The 23,899-nt window shown below is 47.1% G+C and overlaps 2 protein-coding genes across 10 annotated transcripts; one reads left to right on the top strand and one right to left on the bottom strand.

Moving 5' to 3' along the window:
• The first annotated feature begins 844 nt into the window (after window positions 1–844).
• VAMP1 (vesicle associated membrane protein 1) lies at window positions 845–16,381 on the top strand. 8 transcript variants are annotated; one of them, XM_065851076.2, is made up of 6 exons: window positions 845–971; window positions 1,669–1,798; window positions 2,576–2,734; window positions 2,980–3,031; window positions 6,093–6,196; window positions 7,751–10,995. In XM_065851076.2, coding segments are annotated over exons 1-5 (405 nt in total). In that variant the 5' UTR covers window positions 845–969; the 3' UTR covers window positions 6,155–6,196; window positions 7,751–10,995. The 8 variants fall into 8 exon arrangements, with proteins under 8 accessions (XP_065707148.1, XP_071670535.1, XP_065707177.1 ...); XM_071814434.1 differs by lacking the exons at window positions 6,093–6,196; window positions 7,751–10,995 and adding an exon at window positions 14,902–16,381; XM_065851105.2 differs by lacking the exon at window positions 6,093–6,196 and having other exon boundaries at window positions 9,426–10,995.
• SCNN1A (sodium channel epithelial 1 subunit alpha) lies at window positions 11,496–19,464 on the bottom strand. Of its 2 annotated transcripts, none has more exons than XM_065851057.2 (13): window positions 19,251–19,464; window positions 18,402–18,775; window positions 17,729–17,984; window positions 16,666–16,853; window positions 15,779–15,879; window positions 14,926–15,089; window positions 14,479–14,577; window positions 14,197–14,314; window positions 13,871–13,949; window positions 13,496–13,553; window positions 13,312–13,367; window positions 12,697–12,772; window positions 11,496–12,479 (listed from the first exon to the last, which is right to left on the bottom strand). In XM_065851057.2, the coding sequence occupies exons 2-13, from the start codon at window positions 18,749–18,751 to the stop codon at window positions 12,153–12,155; spliced, it is 1,872 nt and encodes a 623-aa protein (XP_065707129.2). In that variant the 5' UTR covers window positions 18,752–18,775; window positions 19,251–19,464; the 3' UTR covers window positions 11,496–12,152. The 2 variants fall into 2 exon arrangements, with proteins under 2 accessions (XP_065707129.2, XP_065707122.2); XM_065851050.2 differs by lacking the exon at window positions 19,251–19,464 and adding an exon at window positions 19,059–19,213.
• Between the last annotated feature and the right edge of the window lie 4,435 nt (window positions 19,465–23,899).

Here is a 23,899-nt window from a genome sequence, read left to right as displayed (position 1 = left end):
GAAGAAACTGAAGTTCAGTGTGAACCAGTCACTTGCCACACTACTCACCACACCAAATGCTGTCTGGAGACTTCTTGTGCCAGCACGCTCCTGCCTCCCTTTTTGTCCTGAATGGAAGAGTCCTCCCTTCTGATCCAGCAGGCTCCTCAAAATATAGAGGGGGTAAAAGCAAACGTGTAGCTGTTCTTGGGGCTGCTGCTGGAGCCTGATTTCCCCCCGCGGGCAGCAGAGGCTCAAACACAGCCACTTCAGGGATTCATTTGGGTTCCCGTTGACGCCATGATGTACGGTGGAAGTGGGCCAGCCACGCCATACTGTAATTACACGGACAGCGCTTTAACCCGAGCCAACAAACGCGCTACGGCGGCGGGAGCTGCGACGGCCCCTCTGTAACGGCACTAGCACAGGCGGGGTTCCGTGTTCGGGCCCTGCGTGACCCACACGGAGGCGGCAGGGCCTCGGCTCACGGCCGGCGGAAGCAGCGGGTCCATCACCAGGCCGCGGGAGGGGTCCAGAGGCCGCCCAGACCCTCTGGGGCCGGGAGAGGGGCGATGGCGGTCGCAAGCCCGGCGAGACAGTGGGAGAGGCACCGGGCAACCCCGCCCCGTTACTCACCGGCCCCGCCGCAGGGGAGGGGCGCCGCGCGGCTCGCGCATGCCGACCCGGGGGTGCGGACTCTGCTCCTATTGAGCAGCCCTAAGGGCGAGCCACAGTAGGGCGGAGCTTATACCCTCGGAAGTCCGGGGAGGAGGAGAGGACTGATTGGTTGCGGAGGCACCTAAGACGGCTCTGATTTGCTGTTCCTGGAGAGTCCTGCCTATGTCTACTTCTGATTGGCTGATAGCTCTAGGGGGTGGGGCCTAATCGCCCATAAGTTCGGGGCCCCAGAAGGAGCTGGTGTGTAGCTGTGGGTACCGGTGTGGAGGTGTGTTTTTGCGGCGTGCCCGGGGGTCCTGGTCCGGCTCGGCAATGTGAGTGTCCGCCCGACCCTAGGCGGGCTGTGGCGGGCGCGGCGTGGGGCTGGGTGGAGCGGGAGGGAATGGGCTAGTGCGGAGCTCGTGTCCTGGCCGGTGACGGGGCCGAGTGGCGCATTGCAGTAGCCGCAGGCAGGGCTGCCCGCACCGCCCCCCCCACCCCCCCCCGCGCCCTGGTGCTCGCCCAAGGCCTATAGCGGGGGGGTGGAGGAGGGGTGCGTGGGCCGTGCCCCACCCGTGATGCGCGGGGCGTCGGGCCGCCGCGCCCTCTCCCAGCCCGGGGACTGCCGTTCCCCCCTGGGCGCCCACACGCTACCTCACCCGGTCGGCGTGGCCCTGTTCCTCTTCCCTCCCCCCGGCGGTTGCGACACGCTGGTGACCGCCTCCCGGTCACCTCAACGCGACCGGGTGGCTGTCACCCTTCTCCTCGGCCCTAGGAGGCTGCAACGCCGGGTACAGCCGCACTCCCAAGCCCCCCTGCCTCTGGGCTGGCCTTCCCTGCTGTCCTCCTGGGCTTGTCTTTGCTCTAAGCCTGCCTGCTCCTGCTCCCGGGGACCCAGGGAGGGTACGGGCACCCGGGGCTGCTGCCTGCGCTGCCCCAGCCTGGGGACACTGGGTTTCAGGTGGATTTGAGGGGGAAGGTGCCCTGTGTTTTTAGCTGGTTTTCTCTTTGCCAATGCGTGTGTTTCCCTAGGTCTGACCCAGCTCAGCAACCTGCTCCTGGGGCCCCCGAAGGGGGAGCCCCTGGTGGGGGCCCCCCTGGACCACCCCCCAATCTGAGCAGTAACCGTCGACTGCAGCAGACACAGGCCCAAGTGGAGGAGGTCAGTAGCTCTGCTAGCTGCCCTGGCTTCCCACAGGCTGCCTGGAGCCTTCTCCTGCTGCTCTGTAGCAGTGATGCTCTTGACAAGCGTCGATTGCTGAAGGGGTGGATGCTTTTGTCATGCTAATATCAGAAATGCATTAACACACAATACACAAAATATAACGGCAGACCTATAAGGAGTCTGTAGGACAGAATACTTCATATTTTAGAACTTTATTTCAGATATGACTTCTGAGGAGCAGGCTTGTTACACTTTTGATACCGTGTGTTGTGCATCTGTTATGGAAATACAGCTAGCTATATGGCATCCAGAACAGCTCTTAATCCCTTCTAGCTGCTTCAAGAGAACAATGTGCAGGCTCGATGTGTGGGGAACCTTGCCTGACTTTCCAGCGTCAGTCTCTGTAGTGTGGTTGCTGACATGCAGTAACGCCTTTGTGCCTCACTGGGGCAGCAACATGTAGCTCAAAGTTGTCTTTGCAGCTACCGGGCAGTGAGGATGTGATTAGTGAGGGGGGTGGCTTAGGCTTGCTGGATTTGACAGCTTTTGAAAACAGGTTAGAATGTGGGACTGAGGACCTGTTTTAAGTGTGCTTGAGCTGGGGGTCTAGGTTTTTTACACCCACTTCAGTGTAGGCAACACCTGGAAAGGTGTTTCTTATCATGACCTTTTTACCTTGTTTGGGGCTTTCATTTGCTAGTTATTGGCAAGCTACTCCTCTTACTTTTTCACTCTTTACCAATGCAACTGCTGCCGCTATTCTTACTTCTGCAGGTGGTTGATATAATGCGTGTAAATGTAGACAAGGTGCTGCAACGAGACCAGAAACTGTCAGAGCTCGATGACCGGGCAGATGCACTTCAGGCCGGTGCCTCACAATTTGAAAGTAGTGCAGCAAAACTGAAAAGGAAGTACTGGTGGAAGAACTGCAAGGTGAGTTTCCTTGTGCTATGATCTCTTTTATTAGAGGGAAATTGGGCTAGTCTTCTCCTGCAGGGCTTTGAGAGCATAGTTGAGGCCAAATTATTTCAAATGTGTAGGATTTTTTTACTGTGGAAAGACTTTGAGGCCTTGACTATCCCACCTTCAGGGTCTGGCATAGGTTCCCTGGCTGTAAGGGAAGATTGCAAGTTGTCAATTTGTTCTAAGTATTACTCTTTGACAATATCTCTCTTCAGATGATGATCATGATGGGAGTGATTTGTGCCATTGTGGTGGTGGTGATTGTAGGTAAGTACTGAAAAGCCTGGGATCAAAGCACCAATTTTGGTTTGAGATCTAGAGGGTCTTAGTTGCATAAACGATGTCTTCAGTCCTTGGGGAAGGGAGGTGGTGGTGCTGGAACTCCCACACTTATTGTGGAAGTGGTATGCTTTACATATAACAGAAGGAATTGGGGTTGGCCATCACTTTAGAAATGAGAAATTCTGTCTGCCAGGTCAGGTGAACTGGTAAGTATGAGGGGCATTCACCCTGGACTTGGGCGGCTTGGCAAGTCCATTCCCTGGTCGGGGATTTTTAGGTCTCTGGGGGACATTTGGTGTAACTTGCCCTTTTGTTCTTTCCTTTTTTTCCCTATTGCTTTGTCTCCAGTCTACTTTTTTACTTGAATGTAGCTCCTTCAGTCTGCAGCCTACTGTCCCCTGTCACCTTGCCTGTCTCTTCTTGCCCCTAAGTCTTTCCTTCCCTTCCACCTAGCTTCTTCATTGATTTCTTTATTGGTTTTAATTTGTCTTCTGTATAGGACTCTGAAGTGCTCTACTGAACATGGTTAGAGTCTTCAACAGCTGCTACAGCTTTAGGGGGGGTCATCTAGTTTAGAAGAAAGGGAACTAGAGGAGGGGTTGGTAGCTATTGCTCCTCCTCTTCTGCAGGGAATTTTTGTGGTTTATTTCTGGGTGTGAGCTTGTCAAATAGTGCCTGTGTGGACTCTAGCAACATAAGAATGCCTTAATGCAGTGCCTTTGGGGATGGAGGACTTCAGCATATAAGATTATTTAGTGTTCTGCTTAAAAAGAGTGGCAGCATGACTTAAGCTTTTCATTGAGCTTCTGAAATAAAGGCTAGTTTGTGCTGGTCAGTGACTATGAGCCATCTGGCTGAGCCTGGAGACAGTCATCTAGACTTCTCTAGCCATGGAGAGATGAGCACTTAAGAAACAATTTATTCTTCCTGTCCTTATTTTCAGATTACTTGCTGTCTGAACATGGCCATTTCAGTTATTATAAAGGAGAGCCTACATGATTACCTCAGTCAAGTACAACAGACTAAACACAGTTAAGTGAAAGGAGCTTTGTTACTACCAAAAAGGCATGTTTGGGAGTAAAATCTCCTGCCAGAAGGAACAAAAGAACAACAGTAAGGAGTCTGGTGGGGGGTGTCAAATATTCCTTTCATCTATGCAGACACAAGCCAGGACCCTGTGCTTCCTACTGTCTTGTAGCTTTCTGGAAGACTTTGGGGTAGTGACAGAGTGGGAATGGGTGTTTTGCCTTTGTGTTACTGAGTTGAATGTCAAATGAAGTCCACTACATAGCACATGGAGGTGAAGGAGACTGGAGGAATTCCAGATTAGACTAAACAAGCCATGCAGCTTTCTGATTACAAACAACTGTTCTGGTTTTGCTCCCACAAAGCCCTAACTTTCAGCATGAGATTGACTATATATGGAATGGTTAGGTAGGGGTTCAAAGGTAAATGCTGCTCTGGGCATGTGTGTTACAGAGTTGTATCAGATGTCCCAGTACAGCAACGTAGACCTCTAAATATCTTGCTTATTGAACTGAAATCCTCCTACTTGCCATGGGTTCCTTTGAGTTTAGCTCTAAGGTGGTCTGTGCTGGAAGTAAACTTGCAGCATGGAATGCTGTGGCTTTCTTTAAGCAATCTCCTTGTTCTTCAAAAATTACAAGAGCTGTGAATTGCTTTAATGTGTTGTCAAACCTGGGGGTAAATGAGCTGCCCTGTTCCTCAATTTCTGCAGTTTTCTGAGGAATGTGGTTTTTTTTTATTTAACTTTTTTTTACAAACTGAGCTGTAGCTTGTAATCCAGATTGGAAAGAGGGTACTCCTTTTAGAAAGCTCTGCCTTGGTTCTAGAATACACTGGGATCTGTCTAGGCTTTAGAGGATGCAAGGAGGAAGGAGATAACATCACTGGAGTTCCCAAATAGGAAGGAAGTACAAAAGCTGGGAGGAGCAGATGCTTTTTGTTTCATTGGGTATACTGAGGAAGCCCCTTTCCTCTTCACAGAGCATCTGGGAAGGGGCTAGGTTTGCATGCTTACTTCCATGCCCCAGCATTTCATTTGCGCTGAGTTCATCTCCCTGCAATTCCATCCCTCTCCACCTTGGGTGAGGGCAGAGATGAAGATCTGGAGCGAAGCAGCCCTCGTCCCCTGAGCACTTCCCTAATTCCCCATGGAACTGAGATGTGATGGACGGTCAGAAGTGCATCTACTGAAGAGGAGCCAGGGCCTGCTTGTACTACTTACTGCTATCATTTTAGGGGGTTGGGCATACAAGCTTGAGGCCCCCAGACCAGCAATTCTCTTGAGCTCTTCTAAACAAGCCTTTGGTGCCCCATTCTTCCTATTCCTCTGGGGCCTGAGGTCCCCCTAGGCTGTCTCTTCCATTTCTTTCTCTTAGATGTTGTATGTTGCCTCTTTTGCTCCCTTTCCCTTCCTTTGTGTCTCTATGCATGGGCAAAAAAAGAAAATCACCAAGGCCCTCTGAGTAAAAGCAAGGGACTTTGCTGTCCTCAGCATTACAGCCAGTCACGCACGTGCAGTTTATTTCCTTCCTATATGAACACAACTGTAATCTCTTCTGGCATGATATAGTAATCAGCTCATGTATTTTAAATGGTCTCTAAGAAACACAATTCACCACCTTACTGAGTCTGTCTGGTCTGTCAGTGGGTGGGAAGGGGTTGGGATACCAAATGCTTCTTGGAACATAATTTTTATGTCACTTCCATACTCTACACACACCTCAAGTTCTGGCTCTCAAAGCACTGGGTAGTCTTCTGTTGCAATGGTGGCACTTCGAGTTGTACTGGAACTAACTGTGTGCTGGACCAACTCTCTGGTAAGTCTCTAACAAGATGTATGGACCAGTGCCTCTGGGGAAGAGGCTGCCCAGTCTAACTCCTATCCACCAAATGTCCAGCCACTGCATAATGCTTGGGGAGGTAGTCCCCTGAATGGGAGGATGTGTTGCTGGTAGCTCTAGTTTCTCAAGCTGTGCTGCTTTTGCACTTCAACAACCTATCGTCAGATCCTTAAACACAGAAAACAATTCTTCTTCGGTGTTGGGATGTGTTTGTGATCCGAATGAAGACCTCCAAGAATAGGGTGCTGTTCACAGTGTATCTTGGAGCATGGCTGGAATAAAGGTAAGTGCCCCCTTGTTTTGCTTCACTGTATGCTTGAAACTCATTAAAAAGAAATTACAGAGCTTTGTCAAGTGCAGACTTATTTTAGAATGAGGTACTTGTGCCCTTATCTGTCCATGCAGTTACAGACCATAGGTTGTAAAACAGTACTCCCTGTGGCTTCTGGATCCCTTATGACTGATCTTTGTCCGATCTTCAATATCACCAAAATCATACCAGAACAATGTATGGTCTGTGGTAAATTTGGAACGGTGCACCCAGGCTAATTCTTTCAAAGATGAAAGCTTAACTAGGAAAGGAGGGTGTCTGGACTGGGTAGTGGATTAAAGCAGCCTGAACAGTCTGAACTTCAGCACAGATCAGGCCTACACAACCAGAGTGAACTACTCATGCCACAGTTCATGCCAAGTTGTGTGTTGTCTTTCTGTTAGTTATCAGCCTTGTTTATGTAGGAGTGTAGGAAGAGCTTTTTTTCTTACAACAGGTATGTTTCGAGATCACTGACTACACAGTCTATAAGCCCCTAGCCAAACCAAGGGACCGAAGTACTTGCTTTTGGAAGCTGATCGGCTGGTCTGGAGCACATAGGGGCTGACCAAGCTGCTGAAAGCTGCCCCAGGGTTGTGGCCAACCCATGAGTCATATTATGCAAGTTTGCAAAAAAGAACTGCATGTCTAACTATAAATCCTATACATGTTTAAAGTACTGTGCTCTGTAGGGAGCTCCCTTCTGAGGTGCCATCCTTTAAACTTTTAGCACCTCCGCTGCTCCTGCAGAATCTGTTATCCTGGTTTCAAATGTGCACTAAAAGCAAGATAAAGGCTTTACCAAACAGTAGTTCTTTAAGAACATAATTAGACATTCAAGCTCTGCCTTTACACATGCAACTGCCTCATCCTGACACCTTCAGATTTGGTGGGACCTCAACTCTCCTGCTTTTAAATGGATGTGTCTTAAACATTCATGTTTCTGGATACCCTAGGCTTTGTTCTGGTCTTCCTTGATATTTCTATGTACTGATTGGAGAAGGCTGCATACTCTCATTAGTTGGAGGGATTGTTGGTTTCTTGTCTCAGCTGGAGACTAAGTGAAAGGTGGTGGGGAAGATACACAACATTTTTCTAGAGTAGGAATGCAGCATCAATGTTTGTTTAACAGACCTGGCTTCCCTGTGAAGTGACAGAGGTCCCTGCTCTGAAGTATCCACTGAGGCTGGAAGCCTTAACTTGGAGAAGAGAGGCAATAACGGGGAAGTACAGAGGTTTTATCTGTTCTTATCTCCAAGCAAATAATTACTCTCTGAGAGATGCAAAGGATAAGGACGTAGGATTTTACAAAATAGGCAACCCAGCTGTGTGTGTTGGATATACGAGTTCAGTGCAGTGTTCCCTACAACACTTCCCCTTAGAGAATTTAAGTGGGCACCTTCATAAAACTTCTTGTTTACAGGCCAAAATGAAGTTGTACTTCAACTGCTATACTTCTGTTAATCTTTGAACTTTTTTTTTGTCAGATACAGTTATTCAAAGCACTCTTATTTTTTTGTTCCCAAGGTTTCCAGTGTGAACAGCCTCATAACATCCTTCAGTGCAGAGACCCACTAAATTATTATTGCAGAGGCCAAAATTACTTTCTTTTCATGTTCTCTCATGTCAGGTTTATTTTCCAAAAACACTTGTAATTATTTTTAAATAAATTTGCCATAATCTCCAGATACTAATATATATATTTTTTAATTAGCTCATTGCCTTCCAGCATGTACTTGGAAGCTGAAGGCTCTTTCCTCTCTTGTGCTCACAGGATCCTTTTAAATACTGAACGTTGGTAACTATAAAAAACTGCAAGACTGAACATGGCCATCCCTCTGATATGTTCCTGAGCTCTGGTCCCCTCTGTCCTTTCACTAACAGCACTCCTGCCCTTTTCACCTTTCACGTCTCCACTCCTTAGATTTTTACTGAAACTGTCCCGAGAGCCTGGTGGCCCTTTCTTCAAACGTCTTCTACATTTTACCTCAATCTGTGCAGACAAACCTTGCACCTATCTGTTCAGCTTCTTTAAGCACTCCAGCAAGCAGAGTTCAGTTCTTTGAAATGTATTGCTTGTTTTCTGAAGTGTTGCTTTTTATCACATTCTGGCTTCTCTGGATACTTAGTTTGTATTTCCATGCATTTCCTGTATTACCTTAATTCTTATGTAAAAAAAAAAAGTATCTGTCAAATTGTGACTGCTGTGCTGTTCAGGAACAAGCTTTCAGCAGAGGGTGCGGCATGCCTGTCTGTGCTGTTGTCTTGGTGTTCCCTGCCTTTTCAACCATCCTGTGCTTACTTTTTCTGTTTCCTGGCAGGGCTGGCTCATTCTTCCATTTCTTCTAGTAATTCCTATTGCCGCTGCACACCAGGTTTAATTTGGAGGATCTGAGAACCTATAAGAAATCTGATCTCACAGTTAGAGCCCTCAGAAACTTCAGTGTCCCTACATTTCCCAGACTCCTTGTATCCTTTTTTTTGGCTAGCATATGACTTCCAAATGCCCTTAGCCCTCAATCACCTTGCAAATCCCACCACCATGGTCCCACAGACACTGATGCCCTCTTTACCCTGTCTCTGTGTGCTGTTCTGCATCTCAAAAGGGCTCACAACTCTTTCCTTGTATTTCAGCAGCACCAAACACTTCCACAGATTCTTTGCTATTGGTTTTAGCTCTTAAACACTCATCTGTCTTCTCCCTTTGTAATTTCTGTCCTATAAACCTTTTTCTCATCTTTGCATGTAGAGTCACTGACTCCTGTACCGATTACTCCAGCAAACCAACCCACTCTAATACTCCAGCTTACGCACAGAAATATTTTTCTCCTCCTGCACTTCCCTTCCTCTTTCAAGCAGTTGTATTTCTACTTCTCTGCTTTACCCCGTGTGACAGAATGTTCCGAGTCCAAAAAGACATGACTTGCATTTTCTTTAGTGTCCTATAACATGCAGTTGCTCCTTGCATGTTTTCTGTGTACTCCAAATAACTGCTATGCTTCTAACATACGTATAACTACTGAGCATTTACTTCCCCTCAACTTCTCTTTTACAAATTCACCCCAGCTCAGACCTTAAATTTACCTTTTGCTGACAGATGAATCCCTCTAAATACTCACTTCCCCTAGTATTTCACTTTCTCAGTGAAACACTCAATTTTCCATGCTCTCACTGCACCGCTGGTGGACTTGTCTCTTTTCAGCCAGACTGAACTCACTATACATCTGTTGAGCTGAGAATTTGTGATCTCGTCAGCCTAGAAGAAGTATAGAGATGTTCCTCAGAGGATCACCTGATTTCTCCCAAGATGATCATTTTTTGCACTGATCCTCAGGACAGGGAGAGCTAACGTATTTACCAACTTGTATAACAACTTCATATTTATACAGGCTTTTAACTCTGGATTTGGGGCCATTTTTTTTTTTCCATTTTAATGCTTCTACAGAAGAGAGAAATAATATGGTGCAAGCTTCCCCTAGGGAATACATCATCTTCTACAGCTGTATTTCTTTAGGACATTACAGAGAATGTAATGTTTCAAGTAGTTGTGTCTCTGATTAATCTTCCTTTAATTACCCATTTATCTATGTGTGATGTGGTGGGTCTCATCAATTTTTATGGTTATCACAAGGCACTGTGTGATGTGAAGAATTGTCTTGCTATTCAGATATTCTGAAAAGATCATGTTCAGTGTATAAATCATTGTATGTTTGTGATACACACAGACTGCTTTAGATGTTGCACCTACTCTTTCTCCTTTCTTGATTTGGAGGTAGTTTTGTGAAGCAAACAGTTTCGTGTGTCCAGTGTCAGGTTTTTGCTCGTTAACGTGCTAGAAGCTGTGGAAGGCAGTAGTCTGCAGTACTGAATTCATGACCAAGAACTGGTCTGGGAATGCAGCATCTTGATTCCTCTATTTGTCTGGCTTGTTTTTAATTGTGACCAAAGCTGCTTTTTTGTTCTAGCTGCTAAACCTAGCTTTTAACTCTGCCTCTTGGGCAGTGTTTTTACAGAACATGAAAGTCCCTTCATTAAGGCAACTTTGAGCTTTCCTTCTTTCTTTTCCCACTCTCTTTTTATTCATTTTAAATCACCAATAAACACAGAAACTGTGGGGCTTTTTTTGTGTTCGTAGATGTCCTGATTTTTTTCCCATGGGGGCCTCCCAGGGGGAATACATGTTCCCACAACTCTCAGTGCCTGTGGTTGTAGGGCTTTCCCTCCTCCTAGGCTGCCCCTCTTGCTGAAGGACACCCACGAATTGTTTGCATCTATTCCCAGCAGAGAGAGACCTTCACTTTCATACTAGGGTCATCTGCTGAGCACTGGGATAAAGTTTGAAAAACCATCAATATTTGTGTAATAAAAAAATAGTGTTAATGTCTGTGAGAAGGAAGAAAATCAGCCTCTGCTGGGAAGTGAAAAGGGCATTTTCAAGCCAAGAGCAGAACAACAAATGTGCATTTAACATCTCAAAGGGAATAAATAGGCAACAGTTTATATACTATGCTAGAATCCTCCATCTTCCCAAGGGCAGTGTATTTACCTTAATTTTAAAAACATCTTAAGTTTTTCTGTTATGAATAGCTGGTTTTTAAATTCAGAAGAGGCTGTTTGTAATGTGATTGGGTACATGGTACCACAGATCTTTGTCTAAACTATATTCTTAAATGCTGGTATCTCTGTTTGTGTCTGGTCAAGTGGGTAATTCTGTTAATTAAGGACATCACCCTTGCTCTCTTAATACCACATAAAGTGCTGTGTAAACATCATTGCAGAAGTCTGAGTATTTGTAAAAAATAGTATGGCAAGCTTACTGCAAGAAATAAGATGTGTGGTCTTGTGCAAAGTTTCTGGGAAGAGGACGTTCTTTGTCCTGACCTTGATTGCCTGTGCAGTCCATTCCAATAGGCTAATACATCCTCTGGAAGGACCTTTAAGTCTGCAGCACTTCTCCTGTGCTTTACAATCCTCAGCAGAGCCTCTGTGGGTGAACCAGAGGAGGAATGAGTAGAACAGAGCAGGCACGGACCTGTGCTATTCTGATCCTCCTTTGCAGAATCTCATGGCAGCAGAGATACTGCTTGGGATGTTTTTGAGGGTGTACGCTTTGTTTCCATTGCTCCTATGTAGAGATCACTTTATCCTGAATGCTCTGGCAAATGGTCAAATAGCTGCATGTCCATATGTGTGGTATATCACGAGGAAGGAGCCTGCTATATAGCTATGATCTACTAGTACCACATAGGCAGCTTATAAAGGGCTGTTTTTTCCTGATCTGAGAGTGACAGCAAACATCAACCCCCTCCCCAGAGTATTGTGCATAAAGTAAATTAAGACTATGTCAATGACTGTCATGTCTTGGCTACACAAGTAGCCCCTCCTCTCTGGAAGGAGAGGATGGGTGGCTTGGTCTTTGGATCAAAACTAGACAGTAAGAACTAGGAAAGAGCAACCAGTTTCCAATCTGAAGGAGAGCTTAACAAAGCTCATCCTGTGGAGAGCCTTGTACCCAAGTTGAGAGGCCTTTCCTGTCCCTTGTCATGCCACAGAGGAGGCCACTCATACCTGCCAAATCTCTTTAATTAATGACAGTCCAGAACTGTGGCAGCATCCTTGTTGCAGGGAAAAGAAAGCATGTGTGTATGTGTAGGTGTGCAAGGAGTATAAGGAAACCAAGTTGATATCTCCCCCGTATATACACTAGATTAATTCTCATCCCTGGTGAATCCCAGAGCACTAGTATTTTATGAGACTGAAGAATTCAGCTATGGTAGTGAAAGCAATGAACCCAGGCCAACCACAGAGCAGTCTTCTGCTGTGGTCCAGGTAGAGCACCCCAGAAATAAAGAAATGCAGGTGCCATGGAGAAAGTGTGAAGCCTCTGCTCCAATTGTCACCTGTCTGAACTGTGGAATAAGCCACTGCCTCACTCGTGTCCCACCTCCCCATCCCTGCTCGACCCATGTGGTTCCAGGCTGTTGTAGGATGGCAGTGTGGTCACTACAGCCTCAACAGTGAAGCGGTGTGGAGTGCTGAGACCTGGTGCCTCATTTTGGAAAGCGGTGTTATCATGACTGTTTGGAGGGGGTGCCGTTGGGGAGAGCTGCTGCCGGGAGCGGAACCAGCGTAAGGCCAAGATAAAGGTGATGGCGGTGAAATCCAGAATCAGTTCTGCAAGCTCCATCACAGACAGGACAGAGGATCCAAACCAGAGGCTCCACTGGTTCCCAAACTGGGACAGCAGAGTCACTACCTGCAAGAGATGGAGAGAGGGCAGTGAGGACAGCCCTCGTTCCAGCCTTTTTGCCTCCCTGCCTGCTCCCACTAGCAGTGCGCCTGTGGTGGTGGTGGGTTCCTCCCATCCTGCCACAGGAGAAGAGAGCAATGCTGCTGGGATGAACACCAGCCACTACGGAGGGACATCAGTGGGGAATGGGTGGCTGGAGAGGACATGGCAGTAAAGTGTGTACCGTGAAGGCTGGAGACTCCCCATTAGTCTTGTAGTTCCACTCCTTAAAAAAGATATTCACTTTGGCAACTCCGTTCCTGTAAATGAAATATGGGACTTAATAATCCCAAATCCACAATCCCTGCAATTCTTCATGAAGCTTGTCTTCTCTGTCCCCTTCTGTCACTTGTCCTCCTCCCGCATATACCACCCAGAAGCTTTTCCCCATCTCTGCAGTTCCCTCATTGTGCACTAAATACAATCTTTGGTACTTGCAGTGCAATTCTGAGACTGTGCTGTGAAACCCAATGTTTGTGGCATCCTACACTGGCTAAGTACAAGCTCCTGTGTGGCTCTCATTCCCACTATTCCACTAGCCCTTACCGTGACTCCAGACCACATGGAAGCAGCCTGGGGCTTACTATTTTCATACCAGCAGCTGACCCTTTTGAGACTCTTCATTTGGATTCCCAGTCCTTGTTGAAGTCTCAGTTTACTTTGACTCAAATCCACTGGCCTTGTCCATGGGTCCCATGTCTAATCTTCCCAGAAGTGATTTAATCTATCAGCCCCCAACACACACACTCCACTAGGATGGTTTCTGGTTTGGATGCAACCTCTGTTTAGGAGCTCTCACCTCTTGGATGTGATATTGTATTTGTTCTGTCGTGAAAGCACATGAAAAACCCAGTCCTGAAATGAAAGTGCAATAAATTGTGTTACATGATCACAGTCACCTCCTGTAGGTGGAGTACCAGTTGAGGAAGGACAAAATGGGAGTTTGGAGCAGTGCTGGGGAGCCCAGGAAACTCTCTTCTTACCTCTGAGACAGCAGAAGGCCAGTGGGAATATCCAGCTGACAGATGGTATTCTGTCATTCTGGAAGACAAGAGGCTGTGTTAGCTGTTGAAGCTTTAGGAGCTACAAGGCCAGGTCTCTCAATCCCCAAGCACAGCTGGAAACTCCCTCCCATGCTGAAGTTCTGCCCACTTCCCACCGAGCTTCTGCACAGTCCTCAGGAGCTCACCCCTGAGCTGACACTGATGCTCCTCAGCTGTCAGCTTCCTAATGGGAGAAATATAATTTTGGGTTGCAGCTCAGCTGTTGACTGAAGCTTTTGCCCTGGTCGTTGGATGCTTTCCAGCACTTCTAGGAATAAAGAGTTCTCAATCCACCTGACGGATGTTCAAACTTACTTGCAAGGTTTCCGACATTTGTGGAAACAGCCCAGCACATCAGCTTTGAATTCAGCCAGGAGTTTGTAATAGCAGTAGCCTGAGCAGCAGAGAAAGTAGATCCAGGTAAGCTCACAGTATCTGTATATGAAAGGTGATCTGTGACAGTGAGGGGAATCCAGGGGAGGTTTCCTTCTACAAGCTCAGAGGGAGTAACCATCCAAGACAAGAGTGTCTTTTGGATGTCCTGCACCAGGAAGCTCATTGAAGACAGATGTACTGGGACACGAGATGGACCAAACAGGTTCAGGTGGACATGAGCTTTACTATTCTTCCTGTCCACTTACCCCAGGCCACATGCTTTGTGTAGTCACAGTACTCTTCCCCAGTAGGTAAGGGATAAAAGTAATAGGCACAGCCACAGCGCTCTACCATGTTGAGCTGAAAGCAGGAGCGAATGCAGACCTGGAGGTGCATGAGGTGGAAAAAGTTGAACAAGGCAACCAAAGCCACTGCAGCTTGTATCACATCACCATAGTTAACAGTGCCCGCAGACAAGTGTTAGGGCACTGAAGGATTTTGGGAAAGTAGGGAAACAAGCTGGCACAGGACCAGGAATAACGAGTTACCTGTTCGGTGTAGCGGGATGAGTACAGGTTTTGCACTGGCACGTCACTGCCATCCTCCGTACAATCACTGTAACGGCCCCCAAGACGCATAGTAATCTCCTGGAATATCATAGTCATTACAGTCAAGAACTGCCACTTTGTTGTCTTCCTTCTACACTTCCATGCCACTCACTCCTTGTCCATCAGTATCTGATCTTTATACTTTCCTCTGGATGCCAGCTCCCCCTGCTTCCCTCCGTTTCCTTGTTCACTGATAAACTGCAATCAAATCCTTCTCATCTAATCCAGTAAGCTCCTCTTCTTCCCTCTCTTCACTCCATGCAATTAACCCTCTTCCTCACACACGGAGTCCATGAATACCCATCTGTATCTATCTACTGAGTTAATCCTCCCCCACTGAAGTTCTTATCTCCACATCCACAGCTCTTACCCCTGCTGCTTCCTCACCTTTCTCATGCTGATGGAGGTCTCAATACCTGGACGCACATTGAAACCCCCATCATCCATGAAGGCTGGCTCATTCTGATCATGGACCATGACCCTGGCTCCTGTCACCGTGGACAACAGAGGGATGAAATCATTCTGTTCGGTGCGCACCACCAGGGAGAGGCCTGAGGGAATGTCAGAGAGCAAGGGATGTCATGGCCGGCCATCATGTGGAGCAGGAGAAAGAGCAGAATGGTTAGAAGTGAGTCTGTAAGAAAGGAAGAAACATCAACCAGGGCTGCACCAAAGCTGGGCAGCAATGGAGGGTGGCAGGAGAGAAGCCAGAGACAAAGCTGGAGGTTCCAGGAGAGATCAGAGAAAACTGAATTTCTTCACTGTAGCTTAGAAAAAGCAGAACTGGGAACTGAGAGAAATTTCATGGAGAGACTCAGAGCCATATGGAAGAAAGGCCATAAGGCTGGGCCTAGAGAGATTTCAGGAGGTTTAGGAACACAAACACGTCAGCTGCTGAAAACAGGAAAACAGGGAAGGAGAAGGTCAAGAACAGGCTCTCAGGAGCACAGCACTGGAGCTCAACAGAGGACTTGAGTAAGGGCCAGCACAGGTCCAGAGGGAGCAATGAACACAAGTATCAGGCACTGATGGGAGAGAGAAGAACTCAGTGGGGTATCAGCGAGGGACAGCCATGTCCATGAGACAGCCATCTCCACATGGGTGAAAACAGCTTGGGTGAGACAGAGCAGGGCTGCAATCTGCCACTGCCAGGGAACGCGCAGCAGGATGCCTGTAACTCCTCTTGGGAAAACAGGGATGACCTGTTCTCGCTACTCACCAAAGAGTGCCTCTCACCCACCGTTATTGATCCCAGGCATCGAGGAGGTCCACAGGCTGCTGCTGTTGTCATTAAAGGTATAGCAGTTTCCATACAAGGGATGGTGGAAGTGGGTATAATTCCTGAGATGGGAACAGAATCGTTCACACAGGGTGAGAAGGGCTGGGAGACTAAGGGGAAGGGCTTTCGGAAAGGAACAACTCTGTTTTCCACCTATAGGGAGAGGGGCTTAACAGCAGATGGGCAGTATTTGTTATGTAAACTCACCCAAACCAGGAAAAGCAATAAAAATGTGCTGTAAAAAATGTCCTGGAGCTGGACAGGTTTTTACACCAGGTTTTTCATATTGCTAACTCTTGAGAGCCTGAATGGGTTTTAGCAGTACTAGCAATTACTGTATTATCTTACTAATATTGAAAAAACTCCTAGCTCTTCCTAGCCATTGCTGATGGGTTTCATTTCACTACCTCTTTGCGACTTTTTTACCATAATGGCAGGAGAGAAGTGCGATATTGTTTTTACTGTCCTTTTGTAACAATTATTTCTTTTCGTCCTTCTGTATGTCAGCCGATGTGTACCACACCACCACTGTAGAAAGCAGAATAAAGAGACTTCTACACTGTACATCTATACCCACAACAGAGTTTTAACAACTATTTAATTTGTGTGAAACCCAGGAAAAGGAGAAACCATCCTCTGAGGTTCATAGTCCACAGAAACTGTGACCCTTGTGAGCACAACCCACAGGAAACACTCATGAGACATCATCTGAGACAACAGGAATTGAACGAGGAACAATCCCACCTTGGGAAAGAGGTTCTCTAATGTGGTTTCTTGAATTCCCCTCGACCCAGGCACAAAATATGGGTGGTGGTAGGAAGACACATTGGGATGTTTCTGCCACTTACGCCTTGTCACATGTTGCTTCATTGAAGCGGCAAGCATAGATGAAATTCTCAAAGTCAGACTCATCCAGGGCTTTTGCTTCAGGCATCTGCGCCAGGATATTGATATAGTGAAAGCTGTACCATTCCCTCACAGCATCCACCCCTGAGGAGTAGACCTGATGGAAACAGTCCTCGTTGTTCTCATTGCACTGTTGAGAAGGAGAAAACCAGCCATATCAGGGAAGTTCTGTCCCAGAGGCGAGGTTGTGGCTGTGGGTTAACTATGCTCCCTCAGCACAGGCAGGAGATAAACCTGAGGGAGTGGACAAGATCCACAGGGCTCCTGTGCTCGATCAAAAGGTGATCAACAGTATGGGGAAAAGCACACCCAGGCCAGCTCCTTGGTGGAAAGGAAACACCAGGTGAATGAGCAAGGCTGAATAAAACCCAAGAGGCAGCAAGTCCTAGTGAGGTGTGCAGGATGATCTGCTGCACATAAATTCTGCATGCTATAAAACCAGAAGCTTTAAATTCTGGTATGGGGGGCTCTTCCTTTGGGGCGTGTCTAGGAAAAACGCTTTTGATCCTGTGGGCACTCTAGTTAACTGGCAAGGATTAGCCTCAGTCCTTCACTGCCTTTTTAAATGCAAACACAGATAGCCTCAGGTGAAGAAGCTGCTACCTGGGAACAAATGCAACCACAACCACATTTCATGTGGCCTGCAGCCATCCAATACTTTCCCCTTTGCTATTATTGGGCAACACTAGACTTGATGTTAATAAATGGCTCTCCAAAAGGCTGGTGCAGCCTTCAGGAAGGACAAGGTTTCCCTGCCCTACCTACGAAAAAAATGGGTACTGACATGGACAAGTCTCCAGGAGCCTGCATGAGCAGGGTCAGGACTCAGGGAGCAGGATTGCATTGGGCAAAGGATTAGTCTCTCCCTTTATCTGCTATTAGCAAAAGCCAGTGCAAATGAATCAGACTTCTACATAGACAAAGGCATGGTCAAGGGTCTAACAAGACAGAAGTAGCTGGGCAGAGACTGGAGTGGGAAGGACACAGGATACCTAGGGCTCTCACCAGAACAAAGCCAATTTTCCAGTCATTCTTGTCCACCGAGGGACTGTTCTCTGGCAAGTTGACTAAGTTATCCCGCTTCTGCCTTCGCAGCGGATGGCGCTGGACATGATGGAGCAGGCTCCTTGAGCTACGCTTTCGGGTGGACAGTGTGGACCAGTCGCTTTGTGCCAGAGACATGTTGTAGTCATAAAGGTCTAGCAGTGTCTGACGGGTGATTTGGTCCAGTTCATCCAGCTTCTTACGGATGGCACTGTATCTATATGGGGGGAAACAGGGGCCTGCAGCTTTAGGGTTGGATGCACATAAACCGTTCTGAATAAGACATGCAGCAAATTTTGCTGGCGTGATTCAGGACATTCCTGCCGCCAGCTGCAAATCCAACCCCTTGCTGCAGGCTGCCATCCACGTAGGAGAGAAATAAATGCATCCGCTTTTGCTCTGTGGCAGTTTACAGTGCAGCCTGCTAACATACACCACCAAGCAGAGCTGCCTAAACTAATACATCTTACTGTGAATGCCCTGCAGCAGCAAAGGCCTGTGAAAGTGGCCTTTTCACTGCCACTGCTACTGAAGGGGACAGTCAAGGACCATCAGGAGAACAAGTATTACATGCTTTTATCCTATGCCTGCAAAAGTCAAGGCAAGACAACAGCTCTGGGAGTCTGTTTCTTACCTGTATGGATTGAGGGTGCACAGTGTCACGGCTGGGAAAGTCAGCCTGTCGGAGTTAAGGTTGAGGTTGAGGCTGACAGGGTAGCTGAAGTACTCCTTGTAAAGGATCCCAAATTGCCAGTACATTAAGCCAAAGGTGAGAAAGAAGAGAACGGACCAGAAGGCTGTCTTCATCTTATTATTTTTGGAGCACACCAAGCGGATAGCCCCATGGATGGTTGTGTTGCTGCAGAAGAACTGGAATAGCTCCTTGTAGGAACTGTAGAATTCAATGAGACCCTCCCGCTTCTCTTCTTTCTGCTGCTGGTCCTCTTCTTGCTTCCATTGCCTTGTTTTCTCCCCTTCTGGCATCTTCCCTGTCTTCACAGACCCACCCTACAGCACAAACTCAGAATTAGGGGCTAGCTCTGCAAGATTGCGGCTCCGGGAAGCTGTGCCTGGTGCAAAAACTGGCTCTGCACCCTCATCTTCCCAAAACCTTGCTGCTTTCACCCCCTCCTCCCTGACTCCATCCCAGCCTGCAGGTCCCCAGCCGTCCATGCACACGCTCTCTCCCACGGGTGACAGAGGGCAGATCATCCCCCACCGAGCAGCCCCCACCGTCCTCCCGCAGCTCTGCTCCCGGCCCGGCCCCCCCGCCCGGTGCCGCGGGACTGACGCGGGGCTCTGTGCCCATGGCAGGCGGAGGCCCAGTGCGCTCTCCCCGAGCGCTGCCGGCTCTCCCGCAGCCTCCCCGGCTGGACTGGGACCGGTTCCTTTCCAGTTCGAGCCAGCAACCCGCCCGGCTCCTGCCCTGCCAGCCTCTCCCCGCCCGCCCCTCCTTCCTTCTCCTGCCCCTTCCCCCCGGCACCGCTCCCGGGGAAGAAAAGCCTCTTTAAGCTCTCAGGTGTCCGCGGCCGGGCAGAGGAGGCCGAGGGACCGCCGGACTCGCCGGGGCGGTGACCTTGGCGGCGCCGGCGGGGGTCAAGGCGCGGCCGCCGTATTCCCGGCGGGCAGCAGGACCCCCCCGTCCTCCCCAAGGGGAGCCCTGCCCCGGCCAGGTACTGCTGCGGAACAGCCTGCCCCTCCTCCTCCTCCTCCCTCCACCCCCCCGCGGCGGGGACGCGGTGTCCCAGCGAGCCGAGGTGATGCAGGAAGAGTTGGCAACGCTCGTCTCAAGGGCAGCCGGAGGCAGCGCCCGCCGGCCGGGAACCCCCCGCTCCCCTCTCGGCGGCGGCAGGACCCTGCCCTGCCCACGGATGAGGTGCACGCACCCCGGCTATAGTCGCCAAATCTTGCTTTTCAAGGGCAAAACCCAGGTAGATGGAGAGTTTTGGGTGAGATTTGCAAGAAGGATGGTGCTGGGGCAGAGAAGGCTGGTGGCGACACAGTGATATGCATGAGGTAGCATTGGTTCTGCTCGTTCATTAACTGAAGAAACCTTTATATCCAGAACTACTTGGCCCAGCCAAGAGTGGGAACATATTTCACTGATCTGTGCCTGGGAAATTAAAGCTTCCTGTCATTACCCAAAACCTCCGCGCATTTGCTGAGACCACAGAAATGAACAGCTATACCCAAATGTGACCAGGAATCGCATTATAACAGTGGAACCTCCTTCCCAATCCTTCCTCCAAATGCTATTCTCTCAAACTAGCTCTTTCTGAGGTTTTCACTTCTTTCTTTCCCTTATGAATACCTCTTTCACATTAGTCCTTGTTCAGAGCTGTCCTTATTGGAGTTAGCAGTGGTTTGATTAATGACTCAAAATACACAGCCACTTTTACCTCTTCATATTGCAAAATACCATGCTTGAAAATGGCAAGGACTGCACTTCTGAGGCTGGCAGCTAAGTGATAGCATGCCAGGAACAGCCTTGTGCCAGCTGTCTGTTAAAAACCCGATTTAGGGCTTTCCCTCCACTCTGTCCTGTGACAAAAAGCAATGCAGAGCAAAAGCATTGCTTCTTTTGCAGTTCTAAATTAATTATATCTCAAGCAATTTATTCTGAACTGCCATCAAAGATGAGTTGCCGAAAGTGGAAGGGATTGGGGGGAATAAACTAACATTGTGTTCGAAGCCCATTAATGCTTCCTGACAGCATTAGAAGTGTCCTCCTGGATCGGACTGACAGTCTGTGCAGCTCTGTGTCCTGTCTTGGGCAGTGCTATAGGAGATGCCATTTAGCGGAGGGTTGTAAATTCTTTTTACCTGTGCCATTTGTGTGTTTTGTGCACTCAGATAGACTGGAGAATCCCTGAAGATGCACATGAGCCTTCTGAACCAGCTTTGACCTCCGTGAACACACACAGAGATACTAACAATTACACAGCATCAATGGTTACAATTACCAGTGTAACCTATGGAACTACAATCCAGTCACTTCTTAGAGATTATGTTTATAACTTGTTTGATTTAGATTATTGTAATCTCCTGAAATTACGCGGTTACACTAATGGACCATCCTCCCAAACCGCCTCTCTCATTGGAATTGTGGCTCTATCTTACTGGAATGCCAAAAATTGTTTTGCCCCTGAAAATGCCCATTTAATACTAATTTAAGTTGACCGCACCCACAAAGCGACTACAGCCAGATTTGGTAGTGTCGGTAGTTCAGCATTCTCTGATTTCCATAGTATTTTAAAACATTTTAAACTGTCTTCAAGTGTTCTTAGCAAATGACTTCAGAAACGCAGTCCTTTTTGCTGGGTGTGAGACAAAGTTTTTGATTTCTTTTTACTTGAGAAATAATTAAATACTCAAACATCTAGACTGATTTTCTATATCCAAATGACAGTCTAAAGCAATTTTCTCAGCATTTTGTCATGGCCGACAATTTCCATCACCATGTTGTTTGAAAGAACATTTGGCCTTTGCCAGTGAGGACAAGAATAGCAGAAAATTAGGGTTTGGGTGCATATATTGTATGTTTTATTTTTACATGTGTGTAAATGATGTACATCATATATCTATGTATCTCTATATGCACATCTAGATACATATTTATTTTATTCTTTGAAAGAATTTTCTGCATGCTTTTTTCTCCCCCTAAAGAATTAAAAAAACAGTTATTTGCTCTTGCACCATTTCCCCTTTCCCTCTTTCTCCCACGGGTGAGCTGCTCAGGCTGCTGTACATTACCTGCTATTGTGGCACACCTCACAGCACGGATCAGCTCTGAGGTGACTTCCAGTCGTTTCAGTCATGTGAATATCATGCTTTGGCCGTGGCTTTGTAAAAGTCTTCACCTTCCTGTGGTCCTTTAGATGTGCTGCAGATTGACTGCCAACTCAAAAAGGAACCAAAAAAGTATTCTTAACATTTTTGCAACCACAGTTAGCACTTGATTCCCCAAACACTTTGGAAACAATGCAAATAAGAAATCTGTTGCCTCCTCATCTACCAGTCTCAATCTCCATCTGCAGAACATCAGAATTTGCTACCTCTTCAGGTTTGTTTGTTTGCTTGTTTGATTTACATCTTCCCAGCTTTTGTTCTATTCTTGTTTCCTGTGTGTAGATGAACTAGGTTACTTGAGTCAGCATCTTCTGGCCAAGACTGTCAGTCATAAATTGTATCATTTTCCTCAGGCATGCTTCAGTGTGATAACAGATAGTAACATAGAACTACCAGTGTAGTTTGGAAAAGCAACTCCTGTTGATAATTTGAGTGATTAGATTCACTTTTATCTCAAACTTCCCTCACCACAAGAGTCTTCTGAGCATTTTGCCCATCCACAAGTTTCTGAATATTTATATGATGTATTGACCTATCAAGGTGAGTCACACTTGATAGAACTGTTTTTGACACTGATGATTATTTCCCCACCCCCATTCAGGCTCAGCAATTATGCGATAAATGGTCTTCTGAAATCCTGAGTCTTGCATTAACATGAAAGATCTTCCATCAAGCATCACAAATCATTTTCACAACTTTTGATTCATAGTATTTACTTCACCTCTAACAACATTTTGAATGCTGAAAAGATCCTTCTCCTTCAGTTGTTTGTCACTAGGTCCTTCTCTTTCGAAAAGGGAAGCACCCTGCTGTTCTGGGCAGTGCTTCTGTGTATTGTATCTTCACAAAATGAATGCATGATCGCTTTTTATTGCTATTGAGCAACCTTTGAGTAAACATGAATCATTTTTTATGACATTGAATTTGAAATGTTTCCTTACCAGCTATGTCTATTATCTGTTCAGGTAGGAGTGTGATAGTGATCTGTAATGCACACGTTTTAAAATAGAATGAACTTTTTTTGATGCACTGCTACTATAGTGGGGGAAAAAATGAAATGCCTCTCCCCTTCCAGTCTGGATTCCAAACATAACAATTTATACATGTTTTTAAACTATTTGAGAGACCTTAGATCAGTTTAGTTCTTTCATATATACATATATGCCACCGTGTTTTCATTCTGCTATGAGGTAGAAGCCAGTTATTATTTCTGGATTAGCTACAGCTGCTTATATTTTTCTGCATTAAAACCAGCAACCCAGACTGTCAAGGAATAGCAATGTGGATGGTGCTATAAGTTTAACTGAAGAGTTTGGCCAGATAAACACCAGCCTAGTGGCTGATTGATAAAGATGGATAGATGTGAGGTGGCACTTTGTAGTGCTTTTCAGTGGGGAATTGTTTACTCAGGATTCACGGACTCTCTTGAGGCAGAGGTGGTGATCTCTAAAGAAGATCAGTACTAAAAAGCTAGCAGGGATTTGCAAGCCAATCTAATGGGCTGTTGAATACCATCTACATTCCTACTGATGGAACCTGCCAGGCAGCAGTGATGTCTGTCCCAAATAAACAATGGTACTACAGCAGCAGGAACATGTCTGTGTATGCACTTCCACACCTTTGTGTCCCTAGAAGGCTGCTTTTCAATGTATTTATTCATATGTACCTTGTAGGAGCAGAGTGACTGCAGAGAGCTACTTCGGTGACACAGAAGGGAGCCCTGGCAGAAAACTGAAGCAGTGTGTGTTAACTCTATCTTTCAGCATGAAAGGTGGCAGGCTGGATGGTAAAGCTCATGAAAATAATACTGTAACACCAAACAAATCCTTCTGGAAACTGTGTGGAGGGAACCCAGTCTCTCTTCCTAGGAGACTTAAGCTAGCAGAGTGAACTCCAGAAGATCCATGTAGATCTTCTTTCGTTGCTCTTTGCACACTGCAATGCGGTACAAAGCCTGGAGGAGACCCTGTATGGTGGCTGCACATGCTCTGCTTTAGCTGGCAAATCAGAGTCAGCTCCTGAGAAATGTAGCTCTCTCCCACCTGTTGTCTGTATTGCAGGATGAGGGATATTGCCTCCTGAATCAGCCTGGGTGCTGAAGCAGCTCAGTGACCCAGACTCTGTGGTACCTCAGCCATACTGCTCTGTGTCAGAGCCAGCTGCCACCTTCGCTACTAGGGACCTGTCCTCTGTGAGGAAATCACCAGACTCTGAAAATGGGTCTTCAAGCTCTACCTCTGCTGCATATTCCCTAAAACTGGAGTCTTATGTAGGATCTCTCAG

The sequence above is a fragment of the Patagioenas fasciata genome, chromosome 1 (assembly GCF_037038585.1).
Source record: "Patagioenas fasciata isolate bPatFas1 chromosome 1, bPatFas1.hap1, whole genome shotgun sequence".
Taxonomy (NCBI): domain Eukaryota; kingdom Metazoa; phylum Chordata; class Aves; order Columbiformes; family Columbidae; genus Patagioenas; species Patagioenas fasciata.
Note: the sequence above shows the minus strand (reverse complement) of the source record. Positions and strands in the feature narration are given on the sequence as shown.

Excerpts from the sequence above, each read along its gene's own strand:
- VAMP1 (XM_071814428.1), top strand. Across the intron at positions 1,799-2,575 it reads CACAGGCCCAAGTGGAGGAG|GTGGTTGATATAATGCGTGT; the intron begins GTCAGTAGCTCT and ends TTACTTCTGCAG. Across the intron at positions 2,735-2,979 it reads ACTGGTGGAAGAACTGCAAG|ATGATGATCATGATGGGAGT; the intron begins GTGAGTTTCCTT and ends ATCTCTCTTCAG.
- SCNN1A (XM_065851050.2), bottom strand. Across the intron at positions 14,315-14,478 it reads CATCCCGCTACACCGAACAG|GTCTGCATTCGCTCCTGCTT; the intron begins GTAACTCGTTAT and ends ATGCACCTCCAG. Across the intron at positions 13,950-14,196 it reads CACAAAGCATGTGGCCTGGG|GCTACTGCTATTACAAACTC; the intron begins GTAAGTGGACAG and ends TCTGCTGCTCAG.